Raw genomic sequence first — 23,125 nt, 5'->3', positions numbered from 1 at the left:
TCTCAAGACAAGTACATCAAGAAAGTACTTGAGAGATTTAATATGGCTGATGCTAAGCCTCTTGGTGTGCCCTTACCTACGCATACAAAGCTTAGCAAGCTTGATTGCCCAAAAGATGATATAGCTGCTCATGCTATGAAAGGCATTCCTTATGCTTCAGCTTGTGGTTCATTGATGTATGGCATGGTTGCTACACGACCAGACATTGCTTATGCAGTGGGAGTTGTTAGCAGGTTCATGTCTAATCCTGGCAAACCACATTGGGAGGCAGTGAAGAGCATATTCAGGTACTTAAAAGGTACACTGGACACATGTATATGTTATGGCAAGGGTACACTATCATTGCGGGGATTCTGTGATTTGGACATGACAGGTGATCTTGACACTAGAAAGTCTACCAGTGGGTATGTATTCACACTTGCTGGAGGTGCTATTTCATGGTGTTCAAGGTTACAAAAGATTGTGGCACTGAGCACTACAGAGGCTGAATATATTTCAGCCATAGAGGCTTCTAAGGAAGCTATTTGGCTTGGCAGGTTGGTCAGAGACTTTGGTCTTCCTACATATGGTCCAGTGCTTGGTTGTGATAGTCAGAGTGTTGTATGCCTGGCTAAGAATGCCATGTTCCATGCTCGTACCAAACACATTGATGTGCGGTGCCATTTTATACGACAAGTATTGGATGATGGCCTTGTCACACTGACAAAGGTCAAGACCCTGCAGATGTTCTCACTAAGTTCTTGCTAAGACACAACATCAGTATTGCTTACACTTAGTGGGAGTTACTTAAAGGTACCACGTTGAGCCTTTAAGTGGGAGGTTGTTGGGTCTAAAGGCCCTCTTATAGCCTCTCTTACTCATTTATTCGTTCTTTTATACTTGAGTGTGTTCACAGAGGCCATTTAAATGGTCATAAGTTTGTACCCTTACATAATAATAAAACATAGGACTTTTAGTAGTGTGCCCAAGAAACACACTAAGAAAATCGTACACTCTCTCCTTCTCTCTGCAACAGCGCTCGTGCTCTCTCTCTCTCTCTCTGCTCGTGGGTTCTTCTACACCCATCGCTAGCCCCTCTATCACTTCACAAGCATGGGCATTTCCGTTGTGAATTGCCACAGTTGATTGCTCTAGATCATAAGAGAAAGATTCGATCTCATTGTTTGCGTGTGTGTGGTGAACGGTTTGGCACTCTGTCTCTTTGTTCATCTACATTGCATGCACAGTCTATTAGGACGACAAGATTTTTTCTACTCACTTTACATGGAACAGGTATGTTCATGGTTTTGTGTTGCAAATGGTTTCATGAATTTTCAGCCATGGAGATTCTTGAAGAAGAAGGAAGCATGACTCTCGACAAAGTTGAAGCATTGAAGGAGCCACAGAAGACTTTGTGTCGCTTTCGGCGCTGCCCAAAGAAGCAAGCGTTGCAGACCTTTACGAAGTTCAAGTACCACACGACCCACACATCAGATTGAGTCGACGAAGAGTCCCTTCCAGGATTCCGGATGCTATTGGCGATCTCCCTCGACGCCATACAGTTCGGTACCAATATCTCACTTTGAAAACAAGGGGATGTCACATGACACATCCAACCCTATGTGTCCGTGGACAAGCTACAGTACCACAAGGGTTCCGTCAGTCCAGTCAGTCTAGATTAGAAGTGTTCTGGCACTTTTGTGAGTCTGTTCGCAGACCATGCATGCCCAGATACTTAGATTAGATGCATATCCTCTGGTTGCACACAGCATGATCATAAGCATTCCCATCAGAATCCTTCAGGGGAATTTTCCAATGCATTGAGCCTATTTTCCCTATTTTTGACATTTTTCACTTATTATTTTTAAGTGACTTTTGTTGGAACGTAAGTAGGGCGAATTGAGTAAGTTTGTATATAAGCAAACCTAGGCTAGCACTAATTGGCAGAAGAGGTAGCAGGAGCACTCGCTCAACAGGCAACTTCTCAACAGAACCCAAAGCCCTAGCGTTTTTGCTCCACAGCAACCACCTAGCGTTTTTGGACCAGATCAGCCAGTGTTTTTGCTCTTGCAGATCCCTGGCGAGCAACAGAAGACTCAACAAGAGACCTAGCGTTTTGCAGTTGCAAGCCATCCGGCGACATCAGAGCCATTTTCAGCCCTAGCGTTTTTTATTTACAGATCAGCCCCAACGTTTTGCAGATTTACCGCGACGAATCATCAAGAACCACCAATGTTTTCAGTTTTCAGCCCTTAGACACCGCAGATCAAGTCCTGAACCTCGCAGGTCTCACCTTCCCGCAACAGTTCCTCGCCACACGGTCAGTTTCCGCAAGGTTTACAATTTCAGCCCGGAAAACGCAGATTTCAGCATCTGTGTTTTCAGCACGTTGTCGTCGCATCGTCACCATCAACATCGTGACCGACATAGAGTCAGAATTCAGCAGATAAAGATTTGCAGATTTCAGCCCTTAGCATTCTCAGACTTCAGCCCGTCTCGTCGTCGTCGACATCGTCGGCAAGTCCAAGCATTGTAGAGATTTGTGCAATCATAAGTAGACCGCTCTCGCCATAGAGAGTGGGGCCTTCGGAGGAGGGTTTTACAACGTCTCTAGTGTTCTCTCTATCTCTCAGTCTCATACACTTTCACGCACAGTGTCCATTCACTTTGTTTGTGTCCATTGCACTCTCTCATTAAGAACGGAAGGCTCTCCCTTCCATAAGAACAAAAAGGAACCTTGAGCACAGTTCAGAGCACTCATCTTGAGCAAAGTTCAAACACTCATTCCGTTGCACCTTACAACTATCAATTTGTTCAAAGATAGATGTGAACTGGTTTTACACGGGCTTCATCATGCGGTGGAATTGAAGCTGATCTCTTGAGACAGCTAATTCCAGTGCTGAAGGATTTCAGCTACTCGTGTGGAAAGATTTCAAACATCAGACTAGACAGAAATCAGAGACTAGATTGAAATGTGGATACTGAAATGAGAATCAGACTTATAGACTGGAATAAAGTTCAGATTCAGACTCAGATTCAGAAGACTGTTGAGAAGTAAGTATCACTGAACATATACCATGATTGAGATTACAGCGAATATGATTACAGAGAAAAAGTATAGCCAACAATACTATCACTGATACTCAAGTGCAATTATAGCCCAAAGCGCTAATACAAGTGATTACAATTGCCGCCGCATATCAATGTAATGGGCCTTATTTATATGCTTCGGTTTTACTGTAGTAATTACTCTAGTAATTACTAAGTGATTCGCTGCCCATCTTCTAAGAACACGTTCCCACATGGTGACTCTCCAACCGTCTACATCCTTCTCTTTTTCTTGAATTTTGGCAAGATTCCAAAATTTTTGAAAAATTCTCCTGTCTGATTCTGATGTGAGACTGAAAAAATCCATCGTCTGGTTCTGATGTTGACAAGCCATCTTCTGATGGATTGTCAGAGTTTGACATTGAGAAGATGGTGAAGGATGCAGAGCTCTAGAAAGATCCCGATTTCGAGAGGCAGCTGAAAAGGCTAAGGTGGAGCTGTCATCTCTCCCTGCTTGCTGAGAAGAAAAGTCGCCCCTAAATTCTGAGATAGAACTACCCAGTATCCTTCCATTGGACCGTCTTCCTTTTGCCCTTGCTCTTTGACCGTGTTGGTGCCTGAGAAGTCTCAGCATCAGCATTCTCCTTTTGAATCAGTCAGTAAAAGGCCTCCTGCTCAAGCTGATCCCGCCGGTCTGTGGTCATCTCTACCTCATAAGGTGTGAGAGAATGATAGGTTTTGGTGTCAGGATCATAGAGTGTACGCCTGCCCTTGCTCAATCTGGTTCTGGCCAGTTTATGACAATGCGAAGCAGTATGGATCCATCCTTCTGGAAGAGGCTGATTTGTTTTGACGCAAGCTTCGAAAAGAATCTCAGCCATCTCCCTGTACTACGGTGCCAAACCCGGCTTTGCTGCAATGTCTTTCTCAGGCAGTTTGGAAGATTCGACCGTGAGCTGTAGTAGCCGATTAGTAATCTTAGTCAATCCTCTGACCTGAATCTTCCACTGGCCCATACACAGCTGGATCCTGTGTAGCTGTTCCTTTATTGCCTGAATGTCATTGATTTGAAGAGCATCATTGAGCAATGTTTGCCAAGTCTTCCATTCCACAGTCGATCGCTCATACCAATCCCTAAGCTCATCAGTTATTTTGAAATATGTGAGTCGATCAACTGGTTCTTGATGTTGAGGATACAGTGCTGAAAAAAATCTTGGCAACTCAGTTTCTCTTGCTGGAACAGCATACAAGAGAACTGGAGAATCAGACACAAATTCCAGGAAATTCAGAACTGCCTGGTTCTCTTGTTGCATCATCTTCCTAGTAATTCTTACTAGCTGGAATAGAGTTCGGAGAGCAGTTGCATGTGCTCCAACTGACATTCGCGTTTGAGGTCCTCTGCTAGTGGCTGTCTGGTCTTCCAGGATGGCTTTCACTCTTTGGTCCAAAACACCTCTGGCAGTTTGCAGTTGTACTAGAACATCCTTTAGTTGGACCCTAACGTCCTTCATACAGCGGTAAGTTGGTTTGTTACCCAACAGAAGTTTCAGTTCTAGAGCTAAAGACTGACAATCTGCAGTAGACTGTCTTTGCCAGTGTGGGTTTACCACTTTCTCATCAGCATTGAGTATCCATTCCGAAACTCGTTCCAACAGCTGAACTGTACTGGGATACGCAGGTAGTCTACAAGCTTCTTTATCATGGAAAGCAGTAGATTTCCAATGTTCTACCATTTCCCTGGCTCCCACATATAATCTTTGGAATCTTTCTAAATCAGTCCAGAGAGCATCATCCTCCAGATACTGTCTGGTGATGGAGGCCTGTTGATGTCTCAGCTGCTTATTCAAGGTAATGAGCTGTAGTGAATGCTGATGATCATTCACTGGTCCTTCATCCTGAACCTTCATTTTCCCTTTAGCCTCTCTGTTGTGATGGGACTGATCCGTGGGCTGATTCCCAATGTTACTGGGCTGCTGTTCTTCAGTCTGCGGATGACCCGACTGGTGTTCTGTTTCTTGTCCTTCCTGCTGTCCCTCAGTCTGGTTTGGTTGGTCTGGCTGTGACTGGCCTCCTTCATCTGGCCCTGTCCCACCAGTACCAGGTCCTGGGGGTGGAGATGGTGGTGGGGCATCATCATCATCCTTTGTATGCCCAGTCTCTTCATCATCCTCCTCCTCATCAAGTTCATCTTCTTCATCTTCTTCTTCCTCATCCGGGGAAGTCTATTGCTCAATATAATCCATTATGGCTTGGTTCATCAGAGCATTATTGAACTCACCCACCTTGTCCTGCAAATCACTCTGCAAACTTTCCATTAAGGACTTTAAATTTTCTAGGTCAAAAACAGCATTGCCTGCGGGGTTTAAAATTTCAGACAGGCTATTGTAGATGTATCTGTCAATCAGCTAACGCTTCAGAGCTGTATGGTGCATTAGCAGCTTCCTGAATTCTGTCCGCTTCATTCTGAGCCTTGTCTCAGCTCGCTCTGCAGCTCTCAGTGCCTCATTCCTTTGACTCTTCATGAGCATAATTTCAGACTCAGCTTTGGCTAGCTTTTTGTTCAACAACTCTTGAGCTCTTGCTGATTGAGCTTCTAGTACCCTGTGTTGTATGTTCTGCACTTCCTGGGCTTTCTGGAGTGTTGCAATCTGATGCTGTGCTTCTGCCAAATCAGCCTTAAGCTTTTTGATCTCGTCTTCTGATCCAGCAGCCTCCACCAATTGTCCCATACAGCTGACAATGGTATTCCAAGAAGACTGTATTAGTACTGAACATCTATCTTTGACCGTGGTTGGATCAGAATCGACAGGTTCATATATTGCCACAGGAGCCACATAAGGTAGAGATGCATAATCAGTTTTGGTGAGTAAGAGATGCCCTCTCAATTTTTGAGTTTGCATTTGCTGCAACTTATCCTTTTTAACCAGTTGCAGAGGGTTTCCAAAAATGGCAGGAACTGTTTCAGACACAGTTGAGGACGCTGGACCCTTCCCCTTATCCAGTTGATTCTTGCCTTTGTCTCCTGACTGATCTGGTTCCTTCGCCTCAGTGACTGGCTTTACCTGATCCTTCCCAGAGCCAGTAGCAACTGTAAGTTTGATAACTGACTGATCAGGTACAGTTGTCTCAGTGCTAGCTGCCTTAACCTGGCTTTCGATTTGCTTCAAGAATTCACTGCTTTTGGTCAGTGTAATTCTTGGTTTCTTTGAACTGCCAGCTTCCTCTGCAGTGGCTTTCCTTTTAAGGTCCTTGGAAATTGTTTGACTGTCTGTTTCCTCGTCGTCTGAGGACAGTTCAATCTTCTTTGGTTCAAAAATGGGCTGCTCACTCCATGCCTGCTTTACCTGCTCATTAACATCTGCAGCAGTAGCCCAATACAGAAATTGCCAAACATACCATGCCTTGAAAACAGTTTGAGATTTCAACTTGGCAGTCTGTTGGAGTACATTATGCGAGAGTATTTGACACAGATTGATATGGACTTGTGGATCCAGTATCTTGGCCAACAGCATAGCAAATAATTTCTCTGATACGTACGTTGGGTTATTCTTAAGACTGACTGCTTCTGCTACAAACCTGTAAGCAGCGGAGGCTTCCAGTCCTGCTATTGGAACTCCTTGAGCACTTGCCTTGCGCTTCTTTCTAGTTGTTTCGTCCTCCTTTAGAGCGGTACTTATTTGCTATGCAGTTGCCACAGGCGGTTTGGGCTCATTAGGCATCCGGAATGCAAATGCAATGGCCTCTGGTGTCACTGACACCTTCCTATTATTTATCACAGCACTGCTAGTTTCAGCATCAAAGGAATCAAGAACTTGCTTAATAATATCTGTCTGAAAAGCAATCCTTGTGGCTTGCAACACAACTCGCAAATCCCAGAGTTGTAGCAGAGTCATTGCGTGATCAGTAAAGACATATCTTTGGATTTTACTGTATGAGAGAACAGGAAGGCTTGCCTTTGCCTCAGCAACTATAGCTTGGGTTTCTTCAAGAGTTTCCTGCATCTTCTCTGAGCATTTCTTTCTACCCATACACAGTGAGGTCGACGACGATGAAACAGGCGAAGGCAAAGAGGACTTAATTGTGTTAAAGTCGTTGCCTGGTGTCGCTGGTAAGGCTGTCTGACCGTCAACTGTCTCGTCAGAGGTCGAAGTTTGCGACAAGGTAGTACCATACGTACGTACGAATGCAATCCGTACGGTACATCCGTACAGTACGGATCCGTACCGTATGGATTGCATCCGTACGGTGCAGTATTTTTTTTAAAAAAATTTGGCCAGCGCGTGTGGCGTCCGTTGCAGTGATAGGGTAGCGTTTTATTTTTTCAGTAAAGCTCTTTACAGAGAGTGTGCGCTTCTGTAAAAGTTGCAGAGCAGGTGCAGAGCAAGTGCAGAGCAGGTCTGTGAGCGCCTTTCTTGCAAAGAAAACACCATGCCTCGCGAAGCCAACCCCCTCTGGAACATTCACACTAATGTCATTGAGATTGTGAAGACTCCAGGGCAATCCGGATCAAGTACACGACGTTGGCAATGCAAGTATTGTGGGATGCAGAAGACCAGTACGGTCACTCGTGTCGTCAGACACTTGACGGCAATAGGATGTACAGCCAATTGTGGAGCATGCAAGAAGGTGCCGCCTGCTGTAAAAGATCAACTGATTGCAGAAAAATTTCCAGCAATGGCAGGAGTAAACAAAGGTAGGGGAAAACAATCTACACAAGATGCTCTTCATGATGCCCTTCTCGGAGACCTTGGGGAGACGGACACTCAAGATCAAACGGTGGGAAGTAGTGAACCTAGTGCACAGGCTCAGTCTAACAGGAAGAGGGCTCATGTCATGCAAGATGTTGAGGATGTGTTTTCTGAGGATGTTAATGATACGAAGGATGTCACAGGGCCTAGGCAGACCACCTTGCCCTCGCGTGTGCATACTCAATCTTGGATCAAGGAGCGACAAAAGGTGGCGGAGATGGAGATTGCTCGCACTCTTATTGAGTGCAACATCTCCTTCAATGTATTGAGGACTGACCAATGGAAAAGGATGGTGAAGGCTATTGCTCAGGTTGGTCCCACACATACATGGACTGGCTTAGAGTACAAGAAAATGCGCACGACAATGCTTGATGAGCAAAAGGCTTTGATTGACAGGGCTTTGGTTCCAGTGAAGGCAGGATGGAAACAATTTGGGTGCACAATCATTTCAGATGGTTGGAGTGACATACGTCGACGACACATCATCAACATTCTTGTGTCATCTTGCCTTGGCACATATTTTTTGCGAGCCGTGGATGCAGGGAAGGCAGGGGAACATATCACAGGTCAGTTCATTTACACGCACATTCGGCAGGCCATTAGAGACGTTGGCGCAGAGAATGTGGTACAAGTTGTCACTGATAATGCATCAAATTGCAAAGCAATGGGTGACTTGATTTCAGCAGAGTTTCCATCCATAGTTTGGACCCCCTGTGCTGCACATTGCCTTGATTTACTCATGGAGGGGATAGGGAAACTCCCTTGGGTGCTGCCTATTGTGTCTGATGCAACAAAGATCACCACTTTCTTCCGCAAGAAGCACCAAGCACTTGCCATCTTTAGGAGCCACAGCCAGTTGGATATGGTACGGCCTTCAAAAACCAGGTTTTCCTATATGTATTTGGTGCTCCATAGGCTCTTCAAGCTAAGGGATTCCCTGATGCAAACAGTGGTGGATCCCAAATGGAGAGACATGCACAATTCCCAGCAAGAGAACACTAAGTACATCCAGAGGCGTGTTCTTGATGAGAGCTTTTGGACAGAGGTGCAGTCTCTCACAGTGGCTTTGCAACCTGTTCACGTGTTGCTGCGTGTCACGGATATGGAGGGGTCCACACTAGGGCTGGTTTACCATCTATTCTTGCAGATGAAGAGCCACATTAGAGAGTGTCCTTCTTTGTCTCAGCAGCGGTATGTTTCCTTGATTGCATCATTGACAATTGTTGGCAATTGTTTTTTTTTAGACAGCTCGGACCTGCTACACTGAGATGCTTCTTTTTTGATGGATGTGTGCAGACGAGATGACATACTGGCTATTGTGGAGAGTCGGTGGACGTTCATGAGCCGTCCTATACATGGAATGGCTGCATGTCTCCATCCTCTCTACAAAAAGCCAGAACTATTCCATGATAGAGATTTGCTTGCACTACGCGATTCATACATCTCGTTGAGGTATGACGAGGACACACAACTGGAGATTGATGCCGAGATGACGAGCTTCATCAACAGCTTAGGTCCTTCCTTTGTGCGGCCTGTGGCACTGAGACAGGAGTTTCCTTTGACTTGGTGGCAGAGCTATGGGAGACGGGGTCTTCCCAAGCTTACGGATCTTGCATTACGCCTACTTTCGCAGGTAAATACGAAACCTAAACCATTGCCACTTTTGCAGGTAAATACTAAACCCTAAATCATTGTAATTTCCCAATTGAAGGATTGCTCTGCGGGTGCTTGCGAGCGCAACTGGAGTGCCTACTCATTGATCCACACCAAAATACGCAATAGGCTAAGCACTGCGCAACTAGAGAGGTTGGTTTACTGTAGAGCCAACATGAAGCTTGTGCGAGCCTACCATGCTTTGGGGACACCAAAGCAGGTAATATTAAATATGTGGTTTTGTTAACTCGTTGATTTTACTTATGATGATATGATTGAAATCTTTGTAACGTACGTTCGGTTTTTTCTATGAGCAGGTAGATCCCACGCAGGTTAAGATGGTGCCTGATTCCACTATAGAGAACATTGAGCAGCAGACGAGAGATGAGCAGGAGGAGATTCTTCGACTACTTCATAGAGAGTTGGAGAGTGTGGATCGACGAGTGACCAGATCGCGAGCACGGGCATACAACATTTCACTCCAAGAGCAAGCTCCAGATCCAGATATTGCACGACGTGAGAGCATTCGCAAAGGAAAGCTTCCTGTCCGCAAAGCACAAGTACGTGCAAATGAGGCGGTTCGTCTCATTCATGCCACAGAGGAGGAGGATCTTGAGGATGTTGCAGAGCAGCCACAGGTGTCTATGGTTGTGGAGCCAGAGTACGACGACGAGGGCAATGTCTTGTCACATGGAGACATTCTCTCCTCTCCAGAGAGCTTATCTTCATCCGATGATGAGTTCTAAGCTAGTTGTCTTGGGAGAGAGAGACTTGAGTCTCTTGACTGAGGACTCTATTGGGTTTTTCTAGTATTATTCATGCTATGTATTAGTTTTAACTTTTGGCATTTGCACCTTGCTAGTTTATGAGCTTTTGTAGTTGGCATCAGACATTGGTCATGATTGCTATGTCATAATGTCATTCTCATTGGTCATGATTGATATGCCATTTTCATGCCAGGATGATTGTAGTGTTGAGTTTTGTATTTACAGTATTTTAATCATCATTAGTCAATCTTTGGATCTTCACCCTTGTATGATCATTGATGTACATTGTCTCTTACCTTACAATGCCATGTTGCTTTTGAGATTATGGTATCGAGTCTGTCATACTATTACTGAAATCGGGCATTGTGTCCCATGTTCGTATATGGACCATGGTAGGTCACTTGATTGATGTTTAAATTTTAATGCAGGTAGGCCTTTTCATTTAGCCATATAGATTGATAGTTTATATATTTGTGGGCTTCTTTTGTGAAATTTCAAATGTTTTTCCTAATTTTTAAGGGTTTTTTACCAATAGTGCGTATTTTTACGTACCTTAAACCTCAATCCATACACGACTGCGTACCTTACGTACCGAATACGTACAGTATTTTACGTTTGGTTCCACCTTGGTTTGCGGCTGTAGTGAAGAAACCTCGGAGCTCGGCGATGGCGAATGGTTGACAGGAGAAAAGCGTCGCACAGGAGATTTATGAGGAAAAATGCTAACTCTCTTGACTGTTATACGTGTTCGCGCCATAAAAGCTCCACCACTCGCCACTCCTAGACTTGTGTGCGCCGTTGCTGTCGTGGCAAACATGCATTGGACAAGACTGCAACCCATCCTTGTAATAATTATCACTGGCATACCACTTGACCGTCGGCCACTTAAAATTTGGAAAGTGTGTTCATATTGGTTTTGAACTGATTCCCACTCTGGCTGGACCATACTGGTACTGGTTCTTAAATCAGCCTGATCTGATTCTTCAGGTACTGGTTCTGAATCTGGAACTGGTTGCACATGGAAAAGACCAAAAATATCTGATTCTGGTATCTCTTGATCAACAACCTCCAGTTCCTTAGTGACTTCTTCTAACCCAATTTCTCGGGTCTCTGAATAATAAAGTTTGATCTTTGCTCCATTATATACTCCCGGCAACATCAGTCCAAATAAGTCTTTTAATCTGACTGTGCCATTGGAGAAGACCCAATCAACCTCAAAAGGTCCTGCCCAGGCAATCTTCAAATTCGGCTTCTTTGGACCCAATTTAGACTGATATAGAAGCACTAAGTCTCCTTTCTGGAATTCAATTCGACGATCATGTCAGTGCTTCCTTCTTTGTTGAACAATTTCCTGTTCCAATATAGCTCTTTGCATGAGTTCATCTAACTGCATCAGTTCATCCAATCTTTTCTTAAGATTATGGTTGAAGTCTAGTCCATACTTTACAGCCACTCTCAGACTGGGGATTACAAACTCCATAGGAACCATAGCTTCAGTACCATACACCATTCTGAATGGTGTCATTCTAGTAGTTACCTTATAAGCTGTCCTATAAACCCAGAGAGCAGTCTGAAGCTTCAAATCCCACTGGTCTGGTTTCTTTTGCACCACCTTAGTGAGAATAGTCTTAATTGTCTTATTGCTACTTTCAGTCTGTCCATTGCATCTGGGATAGTAAGGAGTAGATTTCCGATGCTTGATTGAAAGCATATCCAATAAGATTTCCATAGTATCATTGATGAAATGTGTCCCTTGATCGGTCACAATTTCCACTAGACATCCATATCGGCAAAAAATATTCTCAAACAGAAACCTTGCAGTTGACTTGGCTGTATTGTCAGGAAGAGCTTTAGCTTCAACCCACTTGGTAACATAACAAGTAGCCATCACGATGTACTTGTTCTTCCTGGGAGTCACCTTCTTAAAAGGTCCCATAAAATCCAGTCCCCATTTCATGAATACTCCCAATGGTTGTATTGGCATTAAGGGAGTCATGTCTGCAGCGGTTGGTCGGCCCATTCTTTGGCATACGTCACAAGTTTTACAAAAGCTTCTGACATCAGCAATCATTGTTTGCCACCACAGACCTGCTTGCAGAATCTTCTTGTAGGTCACTTCGTTGGAAAAGTGTCCCCCAGACTCTCCATTATGCGCTTTTGAGATAACTTGCATTCTTCCCTCCATAGGGACACATCTCCGAAGTATACCATCCACACCCAATCAATAAAGTACTCCCCCAATGATGGTAAATTTCAAGCTTATTACGATCAGAGCCTTCTTCTGATTCTGTTTCCAATCCTCTGGAAAGGCACCTTGGGAAAGGAATTGATAAATATCATACCATTCAGGATCCACTGATTCTTCTGCTTCTAACTGAAATAAATCAGCATCCATTGGTTCATGTCTCAGAGGTGATTCTGAATATCCTTTTGTACTTCTAGAAAGAAAGTCAGCTCCACAGTGGTTTCGGCCAGGCTTATGGAAAATTCTGAATTCACATTCCATAAGGAACATCATCCATCTTATCAGCCTGCCTTGAATAATGACTTTGTTAATCAGAAACAGAAGAGCTTGATGATCCACATAAAAATGGAATAACTTCCCCAATATGTAATGCCTGAACTTTGTAGCGCTAAAAACCATTCCGAGGGCTTCTCTTTCAGTAGTCGTGTAACCTTGTTCAGCCTTACTGAATCTCCGACTAGTAAAATAGACCGGATAGTCTGTTCCGCCATCTGGCTGAGCTAATATTGCCCCCATTGTCAATCCTGAAGCATCTACGTGTACATGAAAAATAATATCCCAATTCGGCTGCCTGAGGACTGGTTTACTGGTAATGGCTTTTTTCAAATTCTGGAAACTCTCCTCACACTCAGCAGTCCAATTGAACTTACTGGTCTTCTTTGTAAGCTCATATAGTGGTACTGCTTGAGAAGCAAACTTGTGTACAAATCTTCTATAAAAATTCACATACCCCAAGAAAGAACTCAACTCAAAAGCAGTTCTAGGTGCTTTAGCTTGTTGGACACATTGTATTTTGTCATTGGCCATTTCTATTCCATTGCGGGAAACCACATGTCCCAGTAGCTGTCCCTTCCAAACCAGAAATACTGATTTAAAAGGATTCAAGCAAATCCTTTTCTCCTGACAGCGTTTAAAAACCATCTCTAGGAATAGAAGGTGTTGTTCCTCAGCTGAATAGACAGTGAAATCATCCATGAAAATGGCGAGGAACCGATGAAGAAATTCATTAAACATCTCCATCATACACCGTTGAAAAGTAGCTGGTGCATTGCACAGACCAAAAGGCATCACCAGATACATGAATGCTCTTAGGGAGCAATCTGTAACTGGTTATAGCCGCTATAACCATCCATGAAGCTATACATCTCATATCCTGCGATCTCATTAAGCAACATATCAGTAAAAGGTAAGGGAAACGGATCCTTAATGGTCTGGGCATTTAGTTTCCTATAGTCGACACAAACCCTTAATTTCCCATTCTTCTTAGGAACGACGACTATTGGAAATAACCAATCAATACTTGCTACCTCAGTAATGAACCCAGCCTTGAGAAGGTTATCAATCTCCTCCTTGACCTTCGTTGCATAGGTAGGGTTCATCCGATATCTTTGCAATCTGACTGGTCTATCTTTTGGTTTCAGTGGTATTCGGTGTTGACAGACTTCAGGATCTACTCCCTTCAAATCTGTATGTTCCCAGGCAAATACATCTTTATAGTTCTGGAACATTTTCCTTGCCTTTTCCTTCGTTGCCGGTTTCAGGTGCTTGTTGACTTTGATCATTTTGGGATTTTCCTCTGATCCCAGATTCCACTCCTCTACTTCCTGATCATCTGGAAGCAACCAATTTGGTCCTCCTCCTTTTCGTTTGGTCGAGTCTTCAGCGTAGTTCCAAGAAGGTCCATTCATCTCTGAGTCATTATTCTGATTCAGTGGATACTCTTCAGAATATACTGATTCTTCTATTTTTCCAGTATCAGCTGGTTCCTCCATTCTTCTAGTTAGCTGAACGGTTCTTTCCCCTGTATTGACTTCAGTAAACTGATCAGGGAATTGTCTCTTCTGCTTGTCAGCTTGTTCTTTGTTTAGTAGGACTGCATTCAAATCAATTTCTGCCAAAGGAAAGATGTTCATTGCTACTAGCATTCGCTCAATTTTCTTAGCTCGGTATTTCTGACACAACTCCTTCGGCCTTAGTTCCTTTTTCCAGCTCCTGGTATTGTTGGTCTGGACTCTGGATTTTGATTCTGCCACTGGCCCCTTCTATGGTTAAGGTTTGGTTTGCGTAGTCATGAACAGCATGTGCTGTTCTTAACCATGGGCGTCCTAATAGCATTCCATATGCTCCCTGTATATCCAAAACTAGGAAACTAGTTTTGAATTTTTCCCTCCCAACTCTTATCTGCATGTTTTCAATCATGCCCGTCGCTTGTACGACTCGATGATCCGCCATTCTTACTTTGAATGGTGCTGGTTTCATGTTAGTGATACCCATTCTTTGCTGAAGATGGGCTCCCATTATGTTGACTCCTGCTCCTCCATCCAGTATGACGCTTGAGAGAGGTTCCCACTACTTCCTGACCTTGTAATCTACCTGAATAAGTGGAACTTCATCATCCCGGACAGCCGTCAGGTCCACTGTTCCGGCCTCTGCCTCAGTCTTCCTACATTGTCTTATAAAGTTGGCCACCTCAGGTAAGGTCTTTTTTATATCCTCCAGCTCTACAATCAACTTTTGGATTCTATCACAAATTTTCACCTGAATTTCCTCTCGCTCCTGGTCAAACTAATTGTCAGAGCTTGAAGAACTAGTGTCTTCACACTGCCATTCTTCTTTATCAGTACTACTCTTTCCTTCCACTCCCATTTCATCAGCTAGTCCATGTACTACAGCCAGCATAGTCTCTGTCATGGCCGGTACTGACTGATCTTTATCAGTCGATTGGGCCGGTATCTTCTGAATGACTCTAGCCTCGAAACTTTCTGGCTGCTCTGGCAGCTTCTTAGCTAAATCCTCTGTGATTTTAGCTGCTAGTTCCCCTTGCTCTTGCCACTCATCTACCACCTTTTCTTTACCTTTGGCCTTCCAAACTTCCCTTTGTTGGGCCCACTTGCTGCTGTTAGGATTAGCTGGTACTTCTGAAATGTCTGGAATTTCTTCAATGATCACTCCCTTGCTCCTGGTAACTACTTTGACTGGGACTGGCTCTGGTGCCTTAGCCTCAGTAGTAGTCGTTACTAGTGCATCTGGACATTGGGCTGCAAAATGACCATACTTTCCACAAGTGTAACAATTCGTGCTCCTGGTCTGGAAGTTGCCTCTTCCTCTTCCTCTGCCCATTCCTTGTTGGTATCTGCCACGTCCTTGACCAGTACCACTGGTACCTGGTCCTCTTCTTGTGCTACTTTGATTGGCTCTGCCTTTACTAGTTCAGTGTAGGCAACCACTGATAGATCCTTTCCTTTCTTAAAATGGTGAATTCGGATGCAACAATTATTCCATAGGTGACCGAAGGCCTTGCTGTAGGTACATTGTGGGCATTCCGTGGAAATGTGGTCCTTGGATTTACATCTTGAATACCAAGTCTCCATCTTCCGGACCGGCTGTCTTGTATGGCTAATCTCTGCAATCTGCCTAGCCATTTCTTCAATTTTCTTGGTCCATGATCCTTTCTTTGATTTTTCCTTTGTCCATTCATTGGAGCTGTTCTCGGAGCTGCTGGATGTTGCACTGGAATCAGATGCTTCAGTAGCCGAACTACTGCTACTGGTCCTTCTCTTCTTGTGGCTCTTTTCTTTCTTAGCCTGCTGTTCCAGTTTTAATGCTCGCTAGACCAGATCATTGAATTTCTTTGTAGGGGCTGGTACTTCTTGTTCTCTCAGCTTCTTGCTTCTGAACCCATTCAGAAACCATGTCCTCAATCTCTTCTCAGACGGTGGTTCTTGCAACTGTCTAGTCAGTTCTTTGATCTTTTCGACATAGCTGCGGACTGACAAATTCCTCTGTTTGATATGATCCAATTCACAGAGAATATCCTCATCTCCTCGATTGTCGGAATATTCCAACCTGAAGGCCTTAAGTAATTTATTATATGATCTCAGCTGGCATGCAGGGTAATGGTAATACCATTTCCTTGCTGCTTCCTTCAAGGTTTGTGGAAAGTATTCCCCCCAATCATCTTCATCAATGTTTTTTAGTTCAACATATTGCTCGAAAGCTTGTATGTGAACATCAGGATCATCCTTTTTCCCTCCTTTGAATATGGGAAAGCAAATCTTCAGGGAAGCGGTGTAATCATTTCGATTACTGCTGATCCCGCCAGTTCTCTTCTTGGCTTCAGACTGACGCTTGGGAGCCTTCTTGCAATTGTCAGTGTCAGCATCCCAATCAATCTCTGTCTCTGTCTCAATATCAGTATCTTCTCTGTTTTGTCTGCTAGAAGTATGGTGACTTCCCTTTCTGCCTTTGATATGCGCATCTTTCTCGCGAGACTGAGAACTCTTGGAACTCTTTGCCTTTCGTGCTTCCCGTTCTGCCTGTCTGCGTCGAGAATGACTGGAGTGCTGTGAGTCCTGCGCCTCATCAGCCTGACTATGCTCCTCCTGAGCCTCAATGTCAGTCATTTTCTCTTGCTTGGGGTCAGACTCTCTTCCTGACTCCTTAGGAATGGGGTCCACACGATTGGTAGATTTCCGGCCACGATTGGATTTTGGTGCCATTGCTGAAAACTTCAACTGGGAGAAGAGTCTTTCAGTCCACGAGCTTCTGCTCAAGCCACCATGATCGCCAAAATAGAATTGGAGCTGATCTCTTGAGACAGCTAATTCCAGTGTTGAAGGATTTCAGCTACTCGTGTGGAAAGATTTCAAACATCAGATTAGACAGAAATCAGAGACTAGACTGAAATGTGGATACTGAAATGAGAATCAGACTTATAGACTGAAATAAAGTTCAGATTCAAACTCAGTTTCAGAAGACTGTTGAGAAGTAAGTATCACTGAACATATACCATGATTGAGATTACAGCGAATATGATTACAGAGAAAAAGTATAGCCAACAATACTATCACTGATGCTCAAGTGCAATTATAGCCCAAAGCGCTAATACAAGTGATTACAATTGCCGCCGCATATCAATGTAATGGGCCCTATTTATATGCTTCGGTTTTACTGTAGTAATTACTAAGTGATTCGCTGCCCATCTTCTAAGAACACGTTCCCACATGGTGACTCTCCAGCCGTCTACATGCGGAACGAGTGATTCAAGCGTCACTTGTACAAGTCAAATAGCATGATACAGTGGATTATGAAGCGAATATGATCTCCGATGCAAATGCTGAAATTATTATTGATGATTTTTTTAGTTCATTAAGTTCTCTTGAACCAATTGATGAAGACAAAGATGATTTCGAGCAAGAAGTTTTTCCAAGTGATACTTCATTCGAAGACAAAGATAAAGACATAGTTATAGATTCTGAGTGAGGTGATGATTACGCTTTCTTTGATTCTTTGTTGGATAATGATATGCCAACTGCAAGTCATGAAGTGACAGTTTCTGAAGACGATTCTGAAGAATTTTGCAATTCATTATTGGAAGATGATTGCAGACTCAATCCAAAATCCTCTCCAGTGATTCATAAAGATGAAGTTAACTCCTTCGAACAATGCCTTGAGAAGATTTCTCTTCACCAAATATTTTGCAGTTACTGGAAGATCTTAAGCCAAAAGTCTTACATCACATGAAGAATTTTGAAGATCAATCCCTTGTTGCAATCAACCTGATTATGCCAGATTCCTCTAAAAAGTCTTTGAACAATGCAATGACATGGGATTTAGCAATCAAAGCAAAAAGGTTTCGCAAGAAGTAAAGTTCAAGACAAAGGTTTCAAATAGCTCAAAGACTGAAGATTTTCGGAGATTCGATGCTTTTCCAAAGTTCTATCAACATCAGAAGTCATTCCTTTAACCGAGACTCTCATTTTAAATGGGAGGGAATGTCACGATTGTGACTATGTTACAGTATTACATCTACTCCTAGTTGCAGATACGCAAAGTGTCATGCCAAGGAGAACCCCTACGCTTGGATGGTCACGACCCTTTTCGGCAAAAGCCACACTCCTTCAACGACTGGTCACACCCCTTCGCTCTACGCTTGCGACTCGTCGTCCAATGGTTGCAGCTCTTCACCGAAAGGATGTGTCTTTACGTCTAAAGTCGCGTCTCTTCACCATGAGACGTGTCTTTTCATTTGTGTCTCTTCGTCTCCTATATAAGGACCCTATTGTACTCAGTTTTCAAGCATTCATTCAATCAATCACAAACACATTCAGTCTCTTAAGTTTCAGTTTGATCTTAAGTATGAAGTTTTAAGTCTTAATTATAGGATTAACACCACGAATCGTCACAAACTTGCCCTACCCAAACTTTGACAAAACTAAATACCTAAAAGCCAAACTAAATAATGGGATCACATTGGGCAGTTCACTTGAGATGCCAAAACACCCTCTCTCCAGCTCATAATGGACATCAATAGTGAGACCAAGTCGATGAAGAAGCTACCATGGATACCCCAGTAGTGGCCACCAACTAGTGACCACCAATTGGATACACCTCGATGTTACTTTGTACCTAAGAATAATGCCATCTTGAGCATCGGTTGCCTTTGTAGAAAAATTGAATTGTAGACCACACTACGTCCAATAATCCCTATTCGTGAACTGTGAACACATCACATCCAAAATATATAACTCCAAGATAATGAACTGTGGAACACATCCTATCCATGATCCAATCAACAACAATGAATTGGGACGTCCATCCATAGTGTTTTAGACGTCTGATTGGTTCCCTGTCAAATGCATGTACATTGAACTCCGACCTATGGGTCCAAACACCGATAACTTGAACTCCAACACAAGGGTCCAAATTAATTATAGGGAGCCCTCTTTGCCACTCACAAGCTACACCGATCTCCATGTGACTAGAAGGCGGGAGTGCGTGCCAGTGTAGTCACCGCCACACTAGCAGCCTCTTTGTTGTCCTTCCCTGAGTCACTATCACTGCTTTCCTCTTGTTGCTTGCTTTTACCTTTGTCCTTTGTAGAATCTCTGTCTTTGCCTTTGGACTTTCAATCCTTGGCCAAATGACCACGCTTTCCACAATTGTCACAACGGTACTTCGTCCTCTTTCTGGAATTCGAAGCAGCAAGTGCTTCATTATGTGTGTCACGTGCACATCTAACCCTACGGGTACGTGGACAAGCTACTTCATGACTAGGGTTCAATTCAGTTCAGATAGCCTAGCTTAGGAAGTGTTCTGGCACTTTTGCGAGTCTGTTCGCAGACTGTGCATGTCCAGACACTGAGTAGATGCATATCCTCTGGTTGCACACAGCATGACCATCAGATTATAGTCAGAACCCATCAGGAGCATTTTTACAGTGCTTAGACCTATTTTTCCTATTTTAGCCATTTTTCACTTATTATTTTTAAGTGACTTTGTTGGGAAACTGGGTAGGGCAAATTGGCTAAGGATGTATATAAGAAAACCCAGCGCTAGCATTCTTTGGCAAAAGAGGCAGCAGGAACCAAGTGTTCAACAGGCACCTTCTCAGCAAGACCTCCCCGACAGTCAACCTAGCGTTTTCAGCCAACATACCAAAGACCAGCCTAGCGTTTTTCATCAAGGACAGCCTTGGCATTTACAGAGACAGATCAAGCCTGGCGTTAGCAGATTTCCTCAGCAGATCACTAGCGTTTTTGCATCAGACACAGATCCAACCCTAGCGTTTTTGGATCAGCAGAACAACATAGCGTTTTGCAGATTCTCCGCGACAGAACTAGCATAGGCATCAGCGTTTTCAGTTTTCAACAGTCAGACTCCGCAGTAGAACCCCCAAACCTTGCAAAACTCACCTTCCCGCAGCATGAGAATTCGAAGGAGGGTTTGACAACATTCTGGTGTCGTATTCTCTTCTCTCTATCTCTCAGTCTCAGTACGTTCATGCACATTGTTTATCCACTTTGTTTGTGATCATTTGCACTCTCTCACTAAAGGAACGGAAGGCTCTCCCTTCCGTAAGTATAAGGAACCTTGAGCACAATTCAGAGCACTCATCTTGAGCAAAGTTCAATATTCACATCCGCTGCACCTTACAATGTGATTCCTTTCTCTCAGAAATCTGAATTTTACCTTGAGTTACCAACACGGCTTCCTCTTCAATGAGAAGAGCTGAGATCATCAATTTCGAGCTCCACAATCTCCTGCCCATAGGTAAATGTGGGCGCTGACCTCCAAACCCACTGTGATGTGGTGTTGAACACCATAACCTTGGTTTTCCCAAGGTTGACAGATAATCCACTATCATGAGCAAATGTGTGCAAAGCATCCAAATGGCGTTGCATCCCCTCCGGAGAGTCAGAAATAAACACTATATCATCAGGGCACCCTTGCTTCACCCCATTAGTGGAGTGGACCATGATAGAGTCCAGACATACTCTCAGTAGTGCGTACCCGCCCTACCGTTGTCCTGTATAAAGCTAAGATCCCCCAAATCATCTCTGTGGGCACACCAATGTCCTGTAGTCTGCGTATAAGTCTAGCTCTTCGCACTGTGTCAAAAGCTTTGCGAAAATCCACAAAGCTACAGTAGATCCTCTTGCCATGGTGTCTATTCCCCTCAATCATAGCTCTTAAGTGTCAGAATCTAGTCGAGAGTGGAGAAGCCTCTCCTGAATCCTGCTTTCCCCGATGCTCGTATGCCCTTTCCCTCTGCCCATGTACTCATCTCCCTCTCAAGAATAGATGCATATATAACTTCGAAAAAACAGCTTGAATGTAGGGAACGAACGCTCGCTGTTGTTGCACGCTCCCCCCCCCTGCGCCATCGTTGCCCCTCACCCCCCCTCTCTCTCTCGCCCTCGCGCTGCCCCCCCCCGCGCTGCCGCGCTGCCTCCCTTGCCCCCCCCTCTCGCCCTCGCACTGTCTCCCTCACCCAGCCCAGCCCGCCACCGCTGCCCGCCGCTCTCGCCCCTAGCTGCCCTTTAACCCGCCCGCTGCCCCCCCATTCCCTATCTGTTTTCTCCCCCCCCCCGCAGCCTTTGTTCCTTCGCTCGCCACTGTATCCTTCCCTCCATCCCCCCCCCCCCCCCCCCCTGTCCGCATTGCCCTCGAAGGTTTTCTGCACCTGGCTCTGCATCGCTTTTTCTTCGGACTAGTGTTCGGCGTACTCGATTGTAGTTCTTCTTCACCATCCGCTTCTTCGACTCAGCAGTAGACACAGATGGAGGCTCCAGCTCCGCCACAGAGGGACTCACCTGAAGCCCCCTCGCCCGACCCCGCTGAGCCCACCATTCGACTTGCTCTTTCGCCGACAGAGCAAGCGAGCCTTGCCGCAGAGGTAGAGCGCTTGCAGGCGACTTCTGTCATCTGCAAGGTTCTCGGCACCCGTCCTAGCAGAGGAGAGCTGCGAGACCTTCTCCATGCCCGCCTTCTCGCAGAGGTGGGCAAGATTTTGGATGTCCAGATCCTCGGACGGGGGTACTACCAGATCGAGTTCGAGACTTCCGAGATGGCCTCCAAGGTCATAGCTATGAGTCCACTGGCCATCCGAGCATCACGCGCCCACTTTCGACAGTGGCGACATGGTTTTGACCCGACTTCGGATGTGCTAGTAGAGGAGGCAGACATCCCCATCTCAGTTTGCTTTCCGGGTTTACGGAGGGAGTACCTTCCACTTCTCTCCAGGATTGGCTCCGCCATCGGGACTGTCCTGGAGACACCTTGTACGGCAGCATCAGTAGTTGCCAAGGCGGCTGGCATCCCTTCAGTTCGAGTTTTGGTCAGAGATACCCACACACTCCCGAAGGTCATCCTTCTGCCTCGGGTGAGTGGGGGTTGGTTTATAGAGAGTGTGGAGTACTCGGGTCTCCCGAACCAGTGCTTCATTTGCAGACAGATGGGCCATTTAGCGAAGGCCTGTCCACGGAGGAGGCCACGACCTGCACCTCAGCCTCAACCCCAGCCTGCCAAGGTTGGGCTGCAGCCACAGCCAGCGGCACAGTGCACAGATTCTGAGCCACCCTCCGAGCCTGGGGCTCCAGCGGAGGAGGGATGGCAGCAGGCCCGTGGCCGTCGACGCCAGGGGCCACAGCGGCAGCCTGGCACTCAGAGTGGCCCTCGAGTGCCTACTCAGCAGCAGTGGGTTCCCCGTGGAACCGCTTTGGTCCTCTTGAGCAGGAGGAGCCCCCTACGCCAGCCTCCACTTCCGCTTCACCCTCGCCAACCACCCCACCTTCAGATTTCCCCTCTTCCTCCTCATCCCCTCCCCCGCCCTCTACTCCCGCCCACTCCCCACCTCGCCCCCCTGTCTTTGTCGCCCCACCCCGCTTCTCTTCTCCTCCGTCCCCCCCTACCTCCTTCCCCCCCTCCTCCTGCTTCAGTACCACAGTCGACTCAGGAGACTGGTCCCTCGCCGGCGGCTAGGAGATCTCTTGGCAGTGCCTTTGCCACAAGTCGCCTAGCGAGAGAGGGTCAGCCCTTCTTGCGGCCCCCTCTGCAGATTCAGACATCTTCCCTTACAGCTATCCCTCGTGGTCTGACGAGCATTGACCTCCGACGCCGCTGGGATTTCTTCGATTACGGATTCACTCGCTTTCTCGGCGATTCCGCAGCAGACCACGAGGCAGCCTGCTTCAGGGTCCACGCTTTTTTTTTTCGCCTCTAGGGGGACAGAGGCCTTGGACTCAGCAGTTGGTTTCTCCTTTCCCCTCTGTGGTCAGACCGAGACAGAGTGGTCCCTAGACTCAATGGTGGGATGGTTGCATACACAGGTTCTCGAGTTCTCTCACCACATGGGAGAACTTGGAGTTACAGATTTGCTGCAGACTTTGTGGCCACTGGCCAAG

General features: G+C 45.4%; 1 protein-coding gene and 1 long non-coding RNA gene across 2 annotated transcripts in view; one reads left to right on the top strand and one right to left on the bottom strand.

Moving 5' to 3' along the window:
• The window catches only part of LOC147422681 (uncharacterized), a 68,367-nt gene that overhangs the window by 19,623 nt on the left and 25,619 nt on the right, over positions 1 to 23,125 (bottom strand). The window lies entirely within an intron of this gene.
• On the top strand, positions 7,456 to 10,174 carry LOC147422682 (uncharacterized). The gene is made up of 3 exons (XM_086502385.1): positions 7,456 to 8,937; positions 9,487 to 9,648; positions 9,746 to 10,174. The coding sequence occupies exons 1-3, from the start codon at positions 7,456 to 7,458 to the stop codon at positions 10,172 to 10,174; spliced, it is 2,073 nt and encodes a 690-aa protein (XP_086358511.1).

Source organism: Adiantum capillus-veneris, chromosome 27 (genome assembly GCF_014529385.1).
Source record: "Adiantum capillus-veneris isolate H3 chromosome 27, ASM1452938v2, whole genome shotgun sequence".
Lineage (NCBI taxonomy): Eukaryota > Viridiplantae > Streptophyta > Polypodiopsida > Polypodiales > Pteridaceae > Adiantum > Adiantum capillus-veneris.
This window is presented reverse-complemented; position numbering and strand designations above follow the sequence as displayed.